The following is a 21,628-nucleotide window of genomic DNA, read 5'->3' on the forward strand; positions in this document are numbered from 1 at the left end:
TTGAGATTTTCTCTCTTTCTCTCTCCCTCTGCCCCCTGCCCCTGCCCACTCTCTCTCTCAAGTAAATAAATAAATCTTAAAATTTATATATCTTTTGGTGGTTGTTTTAATGAGAGTATCTTGGTAGTAAACTTAGTTTGTCTTTATCTAAAAATGCTATCATTTTGCCCTTTTCCTAAAAAATTGCTACAAATATTACATTATTTACTCTTAGTACTTTATCAATAACATCTAATGAGTCATTGCTTTAATTGTTAAATCTTCTGTCTTTCTCATTCTCAATCTCTAGAAGGTAATCTCTCCTTTGGTAATTTTTAAGATCTATTGACTTTGATACTCTGTAAATTCATATAAGTCTAAATGTAGGTTACCTTTCATTTAATTTATTTAGATTTTTTTGAGCTTCATCAATCAAGATGAGGGTCTCTGAACAAATTTGGAATTCCTCAGGCACCTCATTCTCTTTTTCTCTAATAAGTTTTACTTAAATTTTAAAAGCTCTTCTTATTGTGTTCTTCATGTCATGTAATCAGTCTTTTCTATTTTCTATCCCCTTGTTTTTTAATTAAGTTAATTTCTTCTTAACACTAGTTCACTATTGCCTTCTCTAGCAATATTTATTCTGATCTGTGACCTCTCTGTGATAATCTTCTCTTTTATCATCATGCTTTCAAATCACACTTTTATTTCTTTAAACATATTAAATACATATAAATTGTAGTTTACATTTTATAATTCTAACATCTACATTATTAGAGGCAGGATTATTTGTTTTTCAGCATCATCTCATTCAGTTGATTATTTAATTATATATTTAGTGATTTTTTTTTAAAAAATGATCCCATATTTCTTAGAATTTTGTCTGTGGGAATTCATTGAGGTCTTAATTTAAAGCATTCCTTCAGAGAGGATCTGTATTTACTTTTACCAGGCATTTAGGGCAACAGTAATCCAGGACCACCTGTAACTCTGAACTGGGTTTTAGGGAGCCTTATAGATATTGTGAATTCCAGACTCTTAACTCAGGGGAAGAAGATGGGCTGTGGTTGGTAAACCCTAGGAGGTTAATTTTCATCTTTCTTTCTGTTTTTGTTTTTATTTCTTCCTTTTCTTTTTGTGTACACTTTTCCTTTCCTTCCCTTTCCCCCCTCCCTTCATTCCTTTCTTCCTGGCCTTCCTTCTTTACTTTACTTTCCTTATTTGTTTCTTCTTTATCTTTCCTATATTTTTTCTTTCCCTCCTCTTTCTCTCTCCCTGTCTTCTCTTTCCTTTTTTTCTTTCTTCCTTCCTTCCTTTCTTTTTACCTTTCTTCCTTCCTTCCTTCCTTCCTTTCTTTCTTTCTCTCCCCTTCCCTCTTTTTTTCCTTTTCTTTATTTCTCCTCACTTCACACAGAGTCAAAACTGAGAAAGGCATGCATTCCCCAATGACCTTCTTTGAAGGACTGTTTTTTCTACTTCACTCACAGAGGATGTCACCCTTAGGCAATCCCAAGTCTAACTGTACTGGTCTATAAGCCAATCTCCCACTCTGTTCAGACCCCAAGGAATTTTCCATCCCTCTGTTTGCAAAAGTATTTAAGACTTCAGGCACCACAGACCAACAGGTATCACGAGAGCAAAAGTTAAATGTAGACCTAGTTAACTCTATGTATTATTTTCTTTTCTTGGTATTCTGGGATTTGAGGATTTTTGTACTTTACAGACAAAGCTTAGTTATGCATTCAAGGAGTGTGTGTGTGTGTGTGTAGCTTTGCTGCTCTAAAATGTTTTTCTTTCAATATTTAGTCCACCATACTGCTAAAAACCAGAATTTGACAGGATCATTTCATGTTTCTTTTTTAAAGATTTATTTATTTTAAAGAGAGAGAGAGCGTATGGGTGGGAAGGGGCAGGAGAAGGGGAAGAGAGAAAATCTCAAGCATACTTCCTGCTGAGAGCAGAGCCCCATGCAGGGCTCAATCCCACAACCCTGAGATCATGGCATGAGCTCAAAACAAGAGTCAGATGCTTAATGAACTGAGCCACCCAGGTGCCCCTCATTTGATGTCTTTAATTTCAACGTGGAATATGGACCATAGCATACAATAGGTACTCATTAAATAGGTTTTAAATGCATGTAAATGTAGACTTAGAGTATTCACTCCAAAATCCAAGTCTCCTCATGCTTTAAAACAAATCATCTGAAACTAGATTAAGTTACACATTTTTTGAGTTAGGAGTATCTTCATATGCTACAGAAAGCTACAAAGTTATCCCCCTTTGCCTGCTCTTGGGTGATTCATTTTTTAATCCCCCCTTCTAGGTATACTTTCATGAATCCACCCCACTGCTATCCTCCACATCATTTGGTTCAGATATCTTAATTTTGTGTTTACATAACACCTGTTATTTATCTTCATGGCATCTTTTTTCACATTGCAATTAATTGAGTGTATAAATATTAAACTGTAAGCAATCTGAACTCAGTGGCTGTGTCTTACTCACTTTTTGTCCCTTGCACTTAGCATAGTATCTCATTTGCAACAAATATCAACTCATGGTTCCATGAATAAATGAATAATATACCTCTTGGAATATACATTTTGGGGTCTAAATATGTTTTATTTTCCTCACTCAGGCCTTTATCTTCTGTGGCAGCTCCTTAGAAAATATCTAACCATTGCTTTCTGGAGTCGGCAATTTAAATTGCATACTCTTCTAAAACCAATTTCTGTCAGAGTTAAATCATTTCCTTTCACCCATGAAAGAGAATACCTCAGTACAAAATATTTTAAGACTCAAAATAGTTTTGATGTTTTTGAAATGTGAAATATCATTAGCAAATGAAAGACAGGATAACCATTACCATTAACAGTCTTACTCTAATTAGCTATTAATTATATTTGCTGTTTTGTACTATATGAAAGAATCACAGCTAGTTCATAATCTTTCTTTATTTCATTTTCATTCAAAGCTTGAATCTTGAAAGAATCATTAAAATGCTTTCTTAATTTCTTTGCCAATTTTTAGACATCATGACTCATATTCAAAGTTCACTGCTTTGTTTAGGAAATTTAAATTCCACTGAGATTGTTTACCTATATGAAACTTCCAGTTCAGTGAAGTACCACTCTCAGCTGGAATCTATCACTGTCCTCATTTTCCCTTGACTTATCTAAGTATACTTCCAAAGATACCTATGCAGCATACACTATGTTCAAGATATGGTGCTAGCCACTTTGGCACGTGCAGAGGTGAAACAAGTTAATGCCAAAATGAATTAGACTTGACTCCCAGCTTCAAAGACCTCATCATCTAGAAAAATAAGATATAGGGGCTCTTGAGTGCCTGACTTCAGCTCAAGTCATGGCCCCAGGGGTCCTGGGACCAAGACCTGCATTGGGCTCTGTGCTCATCAAGGAGCCTGATCCTCCCTCTGCCTCTGCCTGCCGTTCTCCCTGCTTGTGTTCTCTTTCTGTCTTTATCTCTGCCAAATAAATAAATAAAATATTTTTTAAAAAGAAAAATAAGAAATAGATTACTGCATAGGTGTGCCTCTGTATTTGTGTATATAAATATTCAGAATAGCCAACAGTTATTAGTTCTCATTATGTGCCAAACTTTTACAAGTAATTCATTTCATTAATTCCAAGGTTACTGATTATAAGACAGGTCATTATTGTACCACTAAGGAAGATACACTCCTTAAAAGTTTGCATTCCTTAAAGGATACACTCCTTAAAAGCCATCTTTGATGGCTTTTTTTTTTTTTTGAATATTTTATTTGTTTATTTAGGGAGAGGGTACAAGGAAGGAGAGAGGAAGAGGAGAGAGAGAATCTCAAGAGAACTCTGTGGTGAGAACAGAGCAGGACTTGGGGCTTGATCTCACAATCCTGAGTTCATGACCTGAGATGAAACCAAAAGTTGAACACTTAACCAACTGAGCCACCCAGGAACCCCCCAAATTATAACTTGCTCTTGATTATATGTGTCATTCCAAATATCAAAGATGTTAATATGTGAAAAAAATGCAGTACTTAAAACTGATGAGATATTTGAATGTGAATATTTGAATATGAATAAATAACCCATTGAATCATCCCAGTACCCTTCAAGTTAGAGAATGTTATTTTTCCCGTTTTTACAAGTGAGGAAATTCACAAGTCCAGAGACGTTAGGTAACTTGCCCAAGATCACACAGCTAATATAATAACTAGATGCATGGGAATTGAACCCACATCAAGCTGATTCCTAATGCCATGCTCTTAGCCTCTATACCACAGGAGTCTTAGATTGTCCATGTAATAGGGTGTTCAGAAGTTTCCATACCTTTTGTTGCTGAATAACTTAATTTAAAATTGGAGAAGAATTGGAGTGCCTGGATGGTTCAGTCAGTTAAGTGTCTGCCTTTGGTTAAGGTCATGATCCCAGGATACTGGGATCAAGGCCGTATCATGGTCCCCGCTCAGCGGGGAGTCTATTTGTCTCTCCCTATGCCCCTCCCCTCAACTTATGCTCACATTCTTACTCTCCCAAATAAATAAGTAAAATCCTTTAAAAAAATAAAATAAAATAAAATTGGAGGAGAATATAGAAATCTCTATTAGTTCTTTTTCCTTAATTTCATTTTTTCCAAGTTTTTATTTAAGTTCCAGCTAGTTAACATACAGTGTAAATTAGTTTCAGATATAGAAATCAGTGATTCATCACTTACATACAACACCCAGTGCTCATCACAAGTGCCTTCTTTAATCCCCATCACCCATTTAACCCATCCTCCCACCTACCTCCCTTCCAGTAACCATAAGTTTGTTCTCTATAATTAAGAGTGTGTTTCTTGGTTTCCCTTTCTCTCTTCCCCCTCCCCCATGCTATGTTCATTTATTTTGTTTCTTAAATTCCACAAATCGTATGGTATTTGTCTCTCTCTGACTGACTTACTTTGCTTAGCATAATAGTCTCCAGCTCCATCCACATCATTTACAAATGGCGAGATTTCAATTCATTCTTTTTGATGGCTGGTAATATTATAGTGTGTGTGTGTGTGTGTGTGTAGACATTGCATCTTCTTTATCCATTCTTCAATCAAAGGACATTTTTATATTTGACTCCTTTTATAATTTGACTATTGTTGATAATGCTACTACAAACATCAGGTTGCATGTATCCCTACAAATTAATATTTTTTTATCATTTGGGTAAATGCTTAGTAATGCAATTGCTAGATCCTAGGGTGGTTATATTTTTAACTTTTTGAGGAACCTCCTACTGTTTTCCAGAGTGGCTGCACAGTTTGCATTACCAGCAATTGTGCAAGAGGTTTCCCCCTTTTGCCACATCCTTGCAAAACCTGTGTTTCTTGTGCTGTTAGCCATTCTGACTGGTGTGAGGCTATATCACATTGTAGTTTTGATTTATATTTCCCTGATGATGAGTGATGTTGGTCATCTTTTCATGTGTCTGTTAGTCATCTGAATGTTTTCTTTGGGAAAAGTATTTATCTATGCCTTCTGCCTATTTTTTTTCCTGCCCATTTTTTAACTGGATCATTTAGTTTTGGGTTGCTGAGTTTACTAAGTTTTTTTTATTATATTTTATATACAAACCCTTTATCACATAATGTCATTTGCAAATATCTTCCCCATTCTGAAGGTTGCCTTTTAGTTTTGTTGATTGCTTCCTTTGCTGTGCAGAAGCTTTTTATTTTGATAAAGTCTCAATAGTATATTATTGCTTTTGTTTCCCTTGCCTCAGGAGACATATATAATAAGAAGTTGTTATGGCCAATGTAAAAGAGGTTATTGCCTCTGTTGTCCTTTAGGATTTTAATGGTTCCCTGTCTTACATTTAGATCTTTAATCCATTTTGAATTTATTTACGTTTGTGTATGGTGTAAGAAAGTTGTCCTGTTTCATTTTTTCCCATGCTGCTGTCCAGTTTTCCCTACACCATTTGTTGAAGAAACTTTTTCCATTAAAGAAAACCCAAAGGACACCATCAAAAAATTGGTAGAACTGATACACAAATTCAGAAAATTCTCAGGATACAAAATCAATATACAAAAGTCAGTTGTGTTTCTATACATCAATCATGAAGAAGCAGAAAGAGAAATCAAGGAATTGATCCCATTCACAATTGCAACAAAAACCATAAGCTATCTACGAATAAACCTAACCCAAAAGGTAAAAGATCTCTACTCTAAAGACTGTAAAACACTGATGAAAGAAATTGAAAATGGAAGCAATCTACACATTTAAAGCAATCCCTGTCAAAATACCAAGAGTGTTTTTCACAGAATTAGAACAAACAATCCTAAAATTTGTATAGAGGCAAAAAAGACCCTAAAAAGCCAAAGTAATCTTGAAAAAGAAGAGCAAAAGTGGAAGCATCATAATTCTGGTCTTCCAGTTATATTACAAAGTTGTAGTCTTCAAGACAGTATAGTACTGGCACAAAAGCAGACACATAAATCAATGGAACAGAATAGAACACCCCAAAGGGAACCCACAACTATAGGGTCAATTATTAATCTTTGACAAAACCAGGAACTATAATTAATTCTTTTTTTTTAATTTTTGATGATTAAACTTGAATTTTAAAAAAACGATTTTGAAAATTATTTGTCTGAATTTTGTATAAAATTGCTATAGTAATCAGATCAAAGAGTTGTTAGTGTGTCTTACCAACATCAGTCATGAGTCAACTGAATTTTTAAAATCTATAAATCTATAACTAACCACACTGCATGTGGATCTAATGGTTCTCAGAGAATTATAGAGACTGAGAAAACTTTGAAATTAATGTCTACAATAAATATAGACATCTATTTTTCTATTTTTTAAAGGGAAATTTAGTAGTTAGTGAAAAACAATCCATCAAAGTCCTCTTTTCTAGGTTTTATTAAAGAAAAAAGGTAGCAACACTTCTGTATAACATGTTGAAATTCTAGCATTACGTGAAGTATTGGAAGTCATCTTTGTAAGGAGCCAAAATGGCTTACCAAAAGCAAGAAATTGTATATTTTATCTTAATAAGCAATAAGCACAATCTACTTTTTAGAAAACTAACGAGTTAAGAAATAACAACTATGTACTACGTTGTTTTTGCCTATAAATAGTGAATTACTTGAAAGAACAAGCGGTTGTTAGATGTACTGTGAGCCAATTGCACAGTCATAGATCCAGACACTTTATCTATGGGAAATCAGTAAAATAGAATTAGAAATGTCAAATAGAAAAGATCCCATTAAGATAATTTTTCCAGAAGTGAGTAAGAAATTCTGTCCCAACTGTTTATATCTTGGGCATTTAAAATAAGATTGACATAGCTAAAAAATCTAACATTTTTCCCCAAAAAGTATTCCCCCAAAATACTGGAAACACATATATCAAAATAATTAGATCACTGGACTGCTTGATTAAAAATGCAGATTTTTACTCCCATCCCAGATCCGCCTCGTCAATACTTCTTTGGGTCAAGTCCAAGAATTCGCATTTTAAATAAGCACCTCCACTTAGCAATGATTAAAACCCTGCTGGATTTGAGAACCATTGGTTCAACACTTGACTCTTCCCTATTTTAACACTTTGGACTGATGGCAGAAGAGAACCAATTGCTAGTGATTTTTTTTTTAACAATATCAAAAGTTAAGTGTTTCATTTGCTAGGGAGTCTTGAAGCAGTGAAGAGGGACACAAAAGAAATATAAGCCCACATATTCAGCTCTATTGCAGTTCTTGAATGTTATATAAATAATTGTTGAACTTGATTAAATGGAAGTGATACGTGAAGAACTGGGGTTATTGTGGTAGCTGTGGGAATAGAAAGGAAGTGACAACTCCAGAAAGTATTTGAAAGAAAAAAAATCAGTAGGACTGGGCAAATTTTACATTAATAGTAAACAGAAGGGGAAAGTAGAATACTTTGTGTTTTGAATTTGGATGGCAGAGAATAGTGAGGCATGAACATGCAGATGGTATGTGAAGCATTCTGAAAAGAATTGAGAATACGGAAATGGGAGGTGGCCATTTTATTACCACATTTATAAAGATGAATTGGATTTTGTTACTGAGTTTATGTATGAATGGATTTAACTAAATTGAGATCTAATTAATCATTATTTTCTTTTACAGCAATTGTTCAACTGTCAAGCTCTAAGAAAACTAAGTATTCCTGATAATGATCTTTCAAATCTGCCAACCACTATTGCTAGTTTAGTTAATCTTAAAGAACTCGACATCAGTAAAAATGGTAAGATTCTCATCTTATCTCTAAATACCTTGAATTTTTAATTAAAAATATGCTTCGTTTTCTCTTAGTAAATGATATAATACTTTTTATTCAATTTTATTGTAACTCAGAGTTAATTTTGTTGAAAAGTTAAATCTTAAACTATAAACCAAAGTGAAAATCTCTCTCCCTTCGACTTAAAGTCCCTGACTCATTCAGGCCTTTTTTCCTCTCTGTATTCAGATATTTGATTTAATCTTTTGTTAGGACATTTTATTACCTTTACACTATTTATTTTCCTCATAATCAGAGTAAAATTTTTTTCCATGTGTTCAATGAGACCTACCTTTTCATGCTACTTGGAACTGAACTCCCAATTCCCCTTACTCTGCTCTATTTTCCCCATAGCACTGACCATCTTCTCAGTATTGCAGAATTTACTTATTTATTATGGCTATTGCCTGTCTTCTCCTGCCTCAGGATGTAAATTCTGTTATTGAATAGGAGGAATTTTCTGTTTTGGTCATGGATATATCTATCTCAAATGTCTTGAGCAGTGGCTAGAAAATAATAAGTGTTCAGTAATATTTGTTATATCTCTGACCCAAACTTACATGTGTGGTGATGTTGTTAAATGCTGATGCTGATGTTGATATTCTTGTGGATGACATTTTCTTTTTAATGTTTGTGGGAGTCTCCTGTGTCCTCAGATATTCATAAATCTTGATTTCCTTCCAAATGAATGTGTCTCCTCATTTTATTAGAATAAGGATTAATCATAAAGGATTATGTCAAGGCACAATTAGGATATAAAACATGACCCCTTCTTAAGCAAGTTGGCTAAACTCTGTGTGTGTGTGTGTACATGTGAGTGTTACTTTTCAGGTAGTATGTTTGGTGCCAAAGGAATAGGCATGAAAACAGACCTCTGCCCTCATGAAACTTACATTCTAGTAGATGCATTAGATATTAAACAAGGAATTATGGATGATTAAATAAACAATTAGAGTGAATGCCATGTATACTAGTAAAATAAATCCATTTGGTGTAGCTAGGGAAGATTTACCCTAAGAAATGATACCTAAGCCTAAACAGAACAAACGGAAGTTGTTTTTCTTTTCTTTTTTTTTTTTTAATTTTTTTTTTTTTTATTTGACAGAGAGAGATCACAAGTAGGCAGAGAGGCAGGCAGAGAGAGAGAGAGGAGGAAGCAGGCTCCCTGCTGAGCAGAGAGCCCGATGCGGGACTTGATCCCAGGACCCTGAGATCATGACCTGAGCCGAAGGCAGCGGCTTAACCCATTGAGCCACCCAGGCGCCCGGAAGTTGTTTTTCAATGGGCATAAAATTTCATTTATGCTGGATAAGTAAGTTATAGAGATCCATTTTACAACATCGTGTCTATAGTTAACAATACAATATTGTGCAAATCTAAATTTGTTAAGAGGGCAAATTTTCATGTTCAGTGTTCTTATCACAAAAAAAAAAAAATAGTAAGGAGACAGAAGGAAATCCTAGGAGGTTTGAGACATGTCTATTATCTTATTTATGATGATGGTATCTTTGGTATTTGCATATGTCCAAAGTCATCAAGTTGTATACATTAAATACATGTAGTTCTTTATGTATCAATTATACTCCAATATTATTTTATTATTAGGGAATAGTTCAATAAAGGCTATGGCTTGAGGAATTCAATGAGGCACAGTAGCATCCAAATAAAGGAGAACATTTCATTTGAAGAAAACAATAGAGTACAAACAGGGACACACACATCTTTCTACACCAGTCTAACTTACCACATAGAGGGTTTTCTGAAAGACAATTCTAAGAGGAACATGTGTTGACTTAGAGATAATGGCAGCTAGATTTAGACCCATTGAAAGATGACATTGTCTACCTTTATTTTAAGAATAGATTTATAGGTCACATATTTGTGTGGATAGATATTTCTGTACTTATGCTGCTTACCTATTTAAATACATTCACATATCAAATTCTATTTTCAAGTTACAATTCTGAGCGATATCACGTTGCCAAAAATAACACATCCATTCGTCTTCAGACAGGTTTAGCTGAGTATTCTGAGTAAATAAACATCTGTTTCTTTTAAGAGGATTAGAAAAAAAAAATCATCCCCAAATAATAAACACAAACTCCTAATAAACATGTTATTTTATAATAGTCTCCTAGTGGGCCTCTTACACCAAGAAATTTATTGCCAGAAAATAAATTGCAAGTTACACTTCTTTGTTTCAGAAAGAAGTCCATGAGCATCCTTAGAAGTTCTTGTGAATATTTTTTAGGGAGTTTTTGCTGTGCTTATGATCTCTATATTCTGGAAATATCTATGCAAAAAGATGTGCTAGACATGGTGAAGCAATCTGCAAAGTTAGTATAGCACAAAAGGTTTTTTTGTTTTTTTGGGTTTTTTTTTAAGATTTTATTTATTTATTTGACAGAGAAAGATCACAAGTAGGCAGAGAGGCAGGCAGAGAGAGAGAGAGGAGGAAGCAGACTCCCTGCCGAGCAGAGAGCCCGATGCGGGACTCGATCCCAGGACCCTGAGATCATGACCTGAGCCGAAGGCAGTGGCTTAACCCACTGAGCCACCCAGGCGCCCAGTATAGTACAAAAGGTTTGATGAACATTATGATATATCAGCCATTGATAGAAGTTACACAAACAGCAAAAGATTTGGACACATCAGTCATTTCACAAAATTATACCTAAGAAAGCTGTCCCTGAGTTCTGTCGCAGAGACCTAGACAGTCACTTAAAGAACATAATACATCCTTTAGGAATCTGTCAAGGGAAGAAACAGTAGATTGGAAAAAATAAGTGCAGTGTTAGAATCACAGTTGACAAGGTTGGAATAGTCCTGGTGGACAAGTCAAGTTTTGTGAGAATGTAATCCGTATTGGCATTTAGGTACTGACAGTAGAATGTTTAATTTTGTGACAGTGACTCACTAAAGTACTAGTCAGTCGAGGCAAAAATTTGCTTGAAATGTGCTTGAATTTGATAAGTGACCTTTTATGATGAAACTAATTCACTTGGAGGCTGGGGTTAAGTCTGATCTTGATTGTCCATATGGCCCCAAATCTTTACTTTTCATATCCATTTCTGCCACCCGACATCTTGATTCACCATTTCCCCCCATAATTCAAAAATACTCTTTTATATTAAAATTTTTATTTAAGTGAACTATTATGTACAGAAAAGTTATCTACCCAATTTGTGTGAATGACATTCTTCTACCTCTCTAACCACAACTCTAACCAACTCATGTCCCCTTCCATTTCATTCTTAGGTGTACCGAATTGTTGCTCCCAAATGCATCAGCCTAATTACTTGTGACAAAGGAAAAATACTGTTTTCTCTTCCCCAAATATTCCTTCCTCCCCATTGCTGTCCTCCTCAGCTAGAGTCTTCGGCACCTTTAAAAGACATTTAAGATGTCATTTATTCTGAGAAACATTTCCTGACCCTTTTTATGCAGAGAGAACTAGTTGTAATCTATGAGCATGCTATTTACCTTTACCTAGGTCTTATTTTGTGTCTTTCAAGGTTTTATGATTTCTTTCAAGAGAGACGCACACATTTTGTTAGAGTTATTTCTAAGTAGTTTATTAGTTTTATGTTGTGTTCATTTTTAAGTACTTTTTAAAATTTTAGTTGATGTTATATGGAAACATTACTAACTTTTAAAAAAAATTTATTTATTTTTGTGTGTGTGTGAGAGAGAGAGCACAGCACAGGGCAGAACAGAGGCAAAGGGAGAAGCAGACCCCATGGAGAAGGGAGCCGATGCTGGGCTTGATCCCAGGACCCTGAGATCATGACCTGAGCCAAAGGCAGGTGCTTAGCCGCTGAGTCACCTAGCACCCAGAAACATTACTAACTTTAATATCTTGACCTTACATTCAATCATGGTGCTAAATACATGACCACTAGATTCTTTTGAATTTTTATGTATAAAATTATATTTTCTGCATATGACAGTTTTTTCTAACCCATCTTTATACCTTCATATCTTTTGTGTTACTTTTTCAAAAGTTATACTTCCCTAGGAAATTACCTATTCCATCATTTAGATATTCAATTGTATTGTCATGCATTGCCCATAGGCTTCTCTCACATTTTATAAATCTCTACCATATATGTGCCTATTTCTCCCTTTCTGTTTATAGTATTGTTTGCTCATGCCATTTTTTTTTTTACCATCCATCCAATCAGAAGTTTTTCTATTTTACTAATCTTTCGAATAAACCTTTTGCCTCTGAATGGGTTGGTTTATTTTCCATTGTTATTTTTACTTTTCCACTTCCTACTGCAGCAATTTTTATCATGCTACTTCTACTTTCTTGGAATTTACTCAGTTGATTTTTGTATTCTAATATATTTGGAGCTTTTTCAGTCATCACATGATTTTGATTGATCTATATTGTAGACTACATGGTCTGATGGTCTGATGATACAGATCTCTTATTGGCTTTCACATTGTGGCCAAGTATATTGTCAATTTTTAAAATACTACCTTTTGTTTATAATAAAAACTAAAACTACATATTCTCTGGTTATTGAGTATACACTAAGGATCTACTAATACTGCAGTATAGAATTACATAAGATATATGTGTACATATTCAAAAAGAGAAAGGGACAGAAAGAAGAGAGAGACAAGTAAAGAAACATTCATGCTGCATGTAGATCACCCTTCCTCTCTTAAGTCTTTCCGTTACCAAGTTAACATTGCAGCAATCCATGGATAAATGTGTCACCTTCCATGCCAATGGATCTTTTATCATTTATTCCTCAGATCTTAATTCAAAGTAAAATAAAAATCCCATTTATCAGAAATCCATGCATTTTATGATATTGTGATCTCTGAATAATAGCCTATGCCTGTTTGTAAAGCTGATACATAATCATAATAAATTGTTTTATATGATAAAGCAAGACAATGAATGATAAGGTTTAATTAGGCAGTGGTTCAATTTTAAGTCTGATTGTTGATTTGTCATTGCTTCAGAGAGACTGATACAGTAATTTAAGAACTTTAATGAAAATGAATTAACATGAAAGCCCTTCTTAATTCTGTAGCAATTAAGTGATTTTTCTCTCATCATCTAAAACTTATTTCTGTACAAGAACAGATTTGAACAGCATCATAGTGGGCAAAATCACTATTGTTAGTTAAAATGAAAGGCAATCAGAGTTGAGGGCATTATTATGTGTTTTACTGACTTGCCAATTATTCCGCCCTTTCCCCAAATGCATGCAAAACAGTGACAACAGATAATATCCTCAACATTCAGTGAGGAAAGGGAGTTTCTCTCAAATACACTAGAAAAAGAAGATATGAGTAACCAATTAAATGATAAAATCTTTAAAAATTTGAGCATAGGAGAAACAGAGACTCTAGTAGTACGTATATAAATTCCTACGGAAATCTATTTTGGGTCACCTTATGTGAGCTGGGGAGAAAATGTTACCACGCAGTTGTTATCAATTAACAGTAAATACTCTTTTTTGTGTCTGGAAAATCATGAGACCTTCTATTTAGAGTAAAGCTTAGTATTTTGCCCTATTAAATGGCTCCCTTACAACACTCTTAATGTGTTATTTATCTGAAAATCACTAGCTCTTCCCTTACTGTAAGACTACCTTTCCTTTCTATAGAGTCTACTTTTACCCAAGATTATAGTGTTGAAATAAAATGAGAATTGACTCCCTGTGTTTCCATTAGAGGATATGATGGCAACAAGTACCAGGTCTGTTTTCTTGCCACCTTCTCAGAATCATGCCAGGACTTCTCACTTGTTTTTTTATGTCTTCATCAAGAAATAAAATCAATAAGCAATGCTTACAGGTATAACTAACACTTAAATCATCAGGAAATGGCATTTACAATCTGATATTATAGCTAAATATAAATTTAAAAAAAGGAACTTCCCTCACACCCTCATTCTTCTGAGGTCTGTTCTGAGCTCTGTCACATGAACTGATAACTTTTCCGAGTTACAACAGAGCCTTTTCTGAGCTGAGTGATTAACCTGTCTTCTGTGTCTCTGTAACTCCTGGAAAATTCTAAGAGAACAAAATCAAACTGGTAATGATGCATGTGAGCCCTCTCTCTACTACTCTGTACTCCCTCCCAGCATCAGTATAAACTCCTTGAGAACAAGAACTGCTGCACCATACATTGTTTCTAGATCTTCAATAGCCACTATCAATATGCAGGCATAGTATGTGCTTAATAAAGTGCTCAATTAATAATGAAGGAAAAATTCATTGGTCAAATATGAAGCAAGATTATTAAATAGCTTATTTTGCTATTATGAATGTTGTGTTTTTCATAATGTTTGTTTCTAAAGTAGAGAGAGAAAGGAAGAGGCAATCAGGTATCACTTTTTTTTTTTGAAATTTTAATATAATTTTTTATTTTTTATAAACATATATTTTTATCCCCAGGGGTACAGGTCTGTGAATCACCAGGTTTACACACTTCACAGCACTCACCAAAACACATACCCTCCCCAATGTCCATAATCCCACCCCCTTCTCCCAAACCCCCTCCCCCCAGCAACCCTCAGTTTGTTTTGTGAGATTAAGAGTCACTTATGGTTTGTCTCCCTCCCAATCAAGAAGATGTGGTATATATACACAATGGAATACTATGCAGCCATCAAAAGAAATGAAATCTTGCCATTTGCGACAACAGGTATCACTTTTTAATTCACTTTGTCTAAGTCAGATTGATTCCTCTGTGAATCAACTCATTGTTGGTCAAGGTCACAAAGACTTCTCAAAATTTTTGCCAGACATATCCCTAAGGCAGAATCAATTGTATGACTGTCTCAGATTATTGATCACCTTACCTGCCGTTGGTTTTTCTCTTTATAATGCCAGTAAAGTAGGCAGAGTCTTGTAGGAGACCTTTAGATTCTCCTTGAATTCCTACTGAGTTCTTGATTCTCTTCACTAGAATGATTAGAGGTAAAGCAAACCATTCCAGTCTGTTTATTTTTCTTGCTTTTTCTCTCTTTCTTTTAAGGTGTAAATGACCTGTACATTTTATCCCAACTAACCTAATTGCTGAATGCTTTTGGCTTTCTCATATGCAATAGATTGGTCCCTCTGAAATCTCCCTATAACCACGACTTCCTACTCAGTAGAGTATTGCCCCATTTATCAAATATCTTTGGGGAATGTAGGTTTATACACAAACTATTTTTCCAAAATAATATCATAATTTATCCTTTTATATATCAAAGTATTTTATTTTAATCATTCTGGTTAGAAATTGTTCCAAGAATGTTTCATATTGCATTATGTTCTTTAAATTGGTATAATTAATGCAACTTAACCTTTCCAGGTTGACTTGAGGTCATCATGGGCTGTCTAACTGAAATTTTTCATTAGGTGTAGCTGCTTACCTCTACACATGATAAGAATGATAGACATGAAGAATTCTTTTATTAACTTTGTAGTTTTCCCCATCTCCCCTTCTATTATCAGACATCATTATAATTTATTCATACTTAAACTTTGCCTATTTTGAGTAGCCCCTGTTTTTTCCCTGTAATAAATATCAGTTGAGCAGTATATAAAGAACACAAATATTCTGAACTAAGCTTATAGCACATGTTGCAGATATATTAAAATCAGAAATAAGGAACTTTATTCCTGACCACTATAATTCAGTTTCAGGAAGTTGATACTATCTGAAACTTGACTGAAGGTAATTAAAGAACAATTGCAATTTACAATGCTCCATGTAAAAATGCTGCATAGTCAATCCTGAGTGTGCACTAAACTCAGAATTCCAGAAAGGTGGGGTTGTTTGTATTTGACCTAGAGAGTATGTATGGAACAAATGCAACATAGAGTGCTTTGTTACAAATCCTACACTGTCAATCTTGGTTAGCTAGGACTTATACCTCAAAGTAGTTTAAATCCTAGTTTTGACGGAGGCAATTTAATAGAGGTAAGATTTGATAGTATTTGGGATAAGGTTGGACTGGTTTCAAATCCTGGCTAGCCTCTGAGGCTCAGTTTTTCCATTAGTTAAATGGGAGTAATAAACCACTTTAAAAAACTGTTGTGAGGATGAAATAAAACAAAGTACTTATAACATTTTCTCAATAAATTCCATTTTTTTCTGCTCCTAAATCTAATCCAGTTTACTAGATATACAAATAGCCTGCCTGTTTTCTCAAAACTGAAAGAAAATTATAAAAATCAGTGTCACAATGAAAATGAATATTAGATGAAAACATCAAAATCTCATAAATGTATTTCCTCCTTTATTTTAGACAAGAAATAACATTTTGTTTTTGTCTTTTATCAGCATATGACACTTATATCACAGAATGAACCATTTGGACAGATGATATCTGTGAAATTCAGAAAATAAGCTTGTCAACCTGCACTATCCACAACTATTATCATGTGTACTGATACATACAAAAGTTATAAGTAATAAACATAAATTTTAATGTATATGAAAGAGCACTAACTCATTCAAAATTTGATATTTGTAGGAAGTCTTTTATATTATGTTTTATTAGAAAGAGATACTTTTGAATCTTAAGCCTCTGTACTAAATTCAAGTATTTCTTTCCATATTTCTAAAATATTTTAGTTCATTGTCTCAAATATTGATGTGAAAATATAATTAGATCCAATTTAATAAACACTTGCTGAGTTTTCATTGTTTTCCTTAGTCTGATTAAGGTACTGTCAGGAATATCAAGAAATTGAATGTCAGCTGATGAATCTCATTCTCCAACTCCATCCTCTTTTCAGATCACTTTCTTACACAACTCCAATCATTTAACCTATCAGAACCACCAATCAATTAATATTCTGACATATCTTTCCAACCTTGCCTTGTTTGTTTGTCTTTTTTCTTTTGCCCTCTTTACATGGCTTGAATCCTATGGCAAGTCATCACATGATACCCTTGATACCCTTTCCCTTTTCATATCCATCTGTTTGCTCAGTGAAATGACAAACCTGGCTGAATCCAACTCCCCACCTATTGCTAAAAGGATCTGGAAAAACCACTCAACCACATTGACTGATGTCACTTAAATTTGTGATCAAAAATCTGAAGTGAAGACTTAACACAATTCCCCAATGTCATGTTACATTTCCTTAGGCCATTGAGTTTCCTCTTTTGGTGATTATTTCATTTGTTCTCCTCTGCCTTCAAACTCCTACCATGCCTTCTCTCCCATCTTTGTGGCTACTGATTCTACTCCACTAAAAAAATTAAAGCTCTCAGATGATAACTCCCCCAGATACTTACCATCATAGCTACCCATCTATAAGCCTCTGCACCCACAGTCTCTGACTCCTGCCTGTTAGCACCGATGAAATATTCCTGTTCTTCTCTGAAGCCAGTCTCTCCACTGAATAATCACCTTCTCCTTCCTACCCATAGATACCATTTCAGCAATTCTCCTTGTTTTCTGTTACATCATTAAGATTTACTTTTCTGCTTGTTGACCCTAATTAGTATACACCCATGCTGTTATTTTTTCCATTCTAAAGAAAGCTTCTTGTCTCCTATTCCCTGAATATCCCCCTCCCCCTTGCAGCCAAAGTCTATGTGGGAATGTCTATATTCTCTATCTACAGTTTCTTTCCCCTCATCTTCTCTTAGACCATTCCAGTCTTCAAGCCCACTACTCCTCCAAAATCATTGCAGTCAGGGACACCCTGATCTTATTTTTAAATCCACAGTCAGTTTTTGGTCATCATTTCATTTGACCTATCAGCATAATTTCAAACAACTGATCACTTCTTCCTGCTTGACATATTCACTTCATTTGGCTTTTAGGAGTCAATACTCACTTATTTTTTGACCCATCTGTCTGATTGACTTTGTTCAGTCTTGTATGCTGATTCTTCCTATCCTCATTTTGGAGTCCTCCATGCCTCTTTTCTTCACTATCTTACATCATTAGTGTTCACATTTTGTCCCATGGTTTAAATACTATCTATATAATAATGACTCCCCAATATTTTGACCTGAAGTCCAGACCTATCTCCTAAACTCTAGGTTCATAAACAAATACCTACCTGACATGCCCTCTTAGAAGTCTAACAGACATCTCAAATTATACAAGTCCAAAAGTGAACTCTTTATCTTCTCTTCAATACCTATTTCACATACTGCTTTTTCCATCTAAATTAAGGGGAACCCCTTCATTCAAGTTGCTTGGACCAAAAAACTGAGTCATCCTTGATCCTCTTTTTTCTTTCATACTCCAGATCTAATCTATCAGGAAATCTATTGGTCTTACATTCAAAATACATCCAGCTCCCTTTCACTTATCATTCCTTCCACTGCTCTCAGTGGAAAGCCACCATCAACTCTTTTCATATTTTACTTACAGAAACCTCCAGTTGGCTTTCCTCCTAGAAAGGCCACCCTACTCAAGGACCAGAATGATTCTCTTAAACTATAAATCAGACCAAATTACCCTTATGTCCTTCGGTGTTTCTTTATTTCATTTAGAGTAAGAACCAAAGTCCTTGCAATAGCTTGAGAAGCCCTATATGTGTAGCTACTCTCATCTTAGCCCCAGATCCACACCCCTGTTATCTCTCTGACTTAACATTTTGCTACTTTTCTCTTCTTTGCTGTATTTTAACCATTCTGGTCTCCTTACTTATTTCTAGAATACACTAGGCATACTCAGGCCTCGTAGCATCTTCACTATCTATTCCCTGTGCCTGGAATATTCTGACTTTCCACTCTCAGACATCCAGACATCTGTATCTTATCTCTTTCACCTTGTTTAAGTCCTTGTTCAAATGCCATCTTCCTAATCAATAATGAGGCTTACCCTAATCACCCTAATTAACTTAAAAATTCCCAGGTGTTTCTGATCCTTCTTCATTCTGCTCTTAAATCTTTTCCCATAGCATTCCTTATTGCTAAGATACTATATAATTTTATATATTTACATTAATTTTCTCCATGTCTTATTGTACAAATTCTTTTGCTAGAATAAAAGCTCTGCAAATGAGGAGAATGTATCCATTTTTTTCATGCCATGTCCCCAATGTTTAGTACAGTTCCTAACAGAGTAGGTACTCAAATATTTGTCAAATACATGAATGGCCCTTTTCTCTCGAGGACATTATAATCACAATTAGTGAGTCAAATATCAGAAAACTATATATAATAAAATGGTAAAGCAGTGACTCCTCAACTTGTAAAGAAGTACCATGTCTCACTTCTTAGTGATATTTAATTTTAGACATAGTGTAATCTAAAATACTAGGTATTAAGAGGAAAGAGTGACATGGACTAAAATAATTGAATAAATTTTCATGCAAATGATAGAATTTATATGTGTTTTTTATCGATATTTATATTGAGGATTTAGGTGAGGGAGTGAATGAGGACAGGTAAAAATCATAACATTAAATAAATATATTCAGAAAATAAGTTAAAAACGGTTTATATGTTATAAAAATGTCACATTCCAGCTTGGCTTTCATTTATGATCATAAGGATCAATGTTGCTATTGTTATTGTTAGGCTCTATGTTTGATAATGACAAAATTGTTTGCTTCGCTTCGACTCTGTACTTATCTTTTGCATGGGAAAAACATTTGATTTCATTCTTTAATATCAACTTAAAACCAACTTAAAGTCTAACCCAAAAAATTTTTTTTTTTGACTATACTTTGCCATGTAATTATATAATTATATATATAGCACTGTCATTGGTTTTTCAGCCAAGGTTTGAATCTAGTTTTTTTTTAAGTTTTAATTTTTATTTTTTATAAACATATAATATATTTTTATCCCCAGGGGTACAAGTCTGTGAATCGCCAGGTTTACACACTTCACACCACCATAGTATATACCCTCCCCGATGTACATAACCCCATCCCCCCTTCTCCCAACCCCCCTCCCCCCAGCAACCCTCAGTTTGTTTTGTGAGATTAAGAGTCACTTATGGTTTGTCTCCCTCCTAATCCCATCTTGTTTCATTTATTCTTCTCCTACCCCCTTAACCTCCCATGTTGCATCACCACTTCCTCATATCAGGGAGATCATATGATAGTTGTCTTTCTCTGATTGACTTATTTTGCTAAGCATGATACCCTGTAGTTCCATCCACGTCGTCGCAAATGGCAAGATATCATTTCTTTTGATGGCTGCATAGGATTCCATTGTGTATATATACCACACCTTCTTTATCCATTCATCTGTTGAAGGATATCAAGGTTCTTTCCATAGTCTGGCTTTTGTAGACATTGCTGCTATAAACATTTGGGTGCACATGCCCCTTCAGATCACTCCGTTTGTATCTTTAGGGTAAATACCCAGTAGTGCAATTGCTGGGTCATAGGGTAGTTCTATTTTCAACATTTTGAGGAACCTCCATGCTGTTTTCCAGAGTGGTTGCACCAGCTTGCATTCCCACCAACAGTGTAGGAGGGTTCCCCTTTCTCCACATCCTCACCAGCATCTGTCATTTCCTGACTTGTTAATTTTAGCCATTCTGACTGGTGTGAGGTGATATCTCATTATGGTTTTGATTTGTATTTCCCTGATGCCGAGTGATATGGAGCACTTTTTCATGTGTCTGTGGGCCATCTGGATGTCTTCTTTGCAAAAATGTCTGTTCATGTCTTCTGCCCATTTCTTGTGAATCTAGTCTTTTAAAATCTAAAATCTAAATACACCATTTTGACTATACTTTGTCATGTAATTATATATTTATATATATAGCACAGTTCTCATTGGTTTTTCAGCCAAGATTTGAATCTAGTCTAAATATAATGAGCTTAAACCTTCAGGGAGTCGGGAAAGTGAACTCTTAATACCCTTGGAAGAGAGTTCCTCACAGGCTGTGTTAGAAAGTTTATGTGTTGTCTCAACTGAAAAACAGGGAATAGAACTTGAATTGTAATGGTCTACAAATGCTTGACCTCCTCATTTCCTAGAGTTATCACAAGTAAAAATGGTTGAAATAGGTATATTGTTAAAGTGGAGGGTATGTATCCCTCTATTTCTGGATGAATGCATTTGAAAATCAAAACAAAGTTCGTGGTAGAAAATTGTGTGTGTATGTGTGTGTGTGTGTTAGTTACAAACATAAACTTTTTTTTAAATCAAAAACATTGTGTTTCAGAGGACCAGACAGATCAGCCACAAAGACTTGTTAATAAAGGTGTGGATTCTATAACCAAATCTATCTTAATTTTAATAGGAAGTAACATAATGAAATAAAAAAGAATAAAAGATCTAGTGTTAAAAAATCGAATTAATTCCTTCCTATATCCGTTCTCATCTATAAACACCCTTTAGGTATTTATATGTTACCTAATCTTTGTTAATGTATGGTTCTTCATCCATAAAATTAAAACAATATTGCCTAAT

General features: G+C 34.6%; 1 protein-coding gene across 5 annotated transcripts in view; it reads left to right on the forward strand.

Annotated features, from left to right (window-relative positions):
- Window positions 1-21,628, forward strand: part of LRRC7 (leucine rich repeat containing 7) — a 573,404-nt gene that overhangs the window by 259,562 nt on the left and 292,214 nt on the right. For all 5 annotated transcript variants that reach the window (XM_059138593.1, XM_059138591.1, XM_059138595.1 and 2 more), the window contains exon 4: window positions 8,113-8,230. In XM_059138593.1, the coding sequence (XP_058994576.1) occupies window positions 8,113-8,230 (118 nt within the window). The remainder of the gene's footprint in view (window positions 1-8,112; window positions 8,231-21,628) is intronic.

Source organism: Mustela lutreola, chromosome 10 (genome assembly GCF_030435805.1).
Source record: "Mustela lutreola isolate mMusLut2 chromosome 10, mMusLut2.pri, whole genome shotgun sequence".
Taxonomy (NCBI): domain Eukaryota; kingdom Metazoa; phylum Chordata; class Mammalia; order Carnivora; family Mustelidae; genus Mustela; species Mustela lutreola.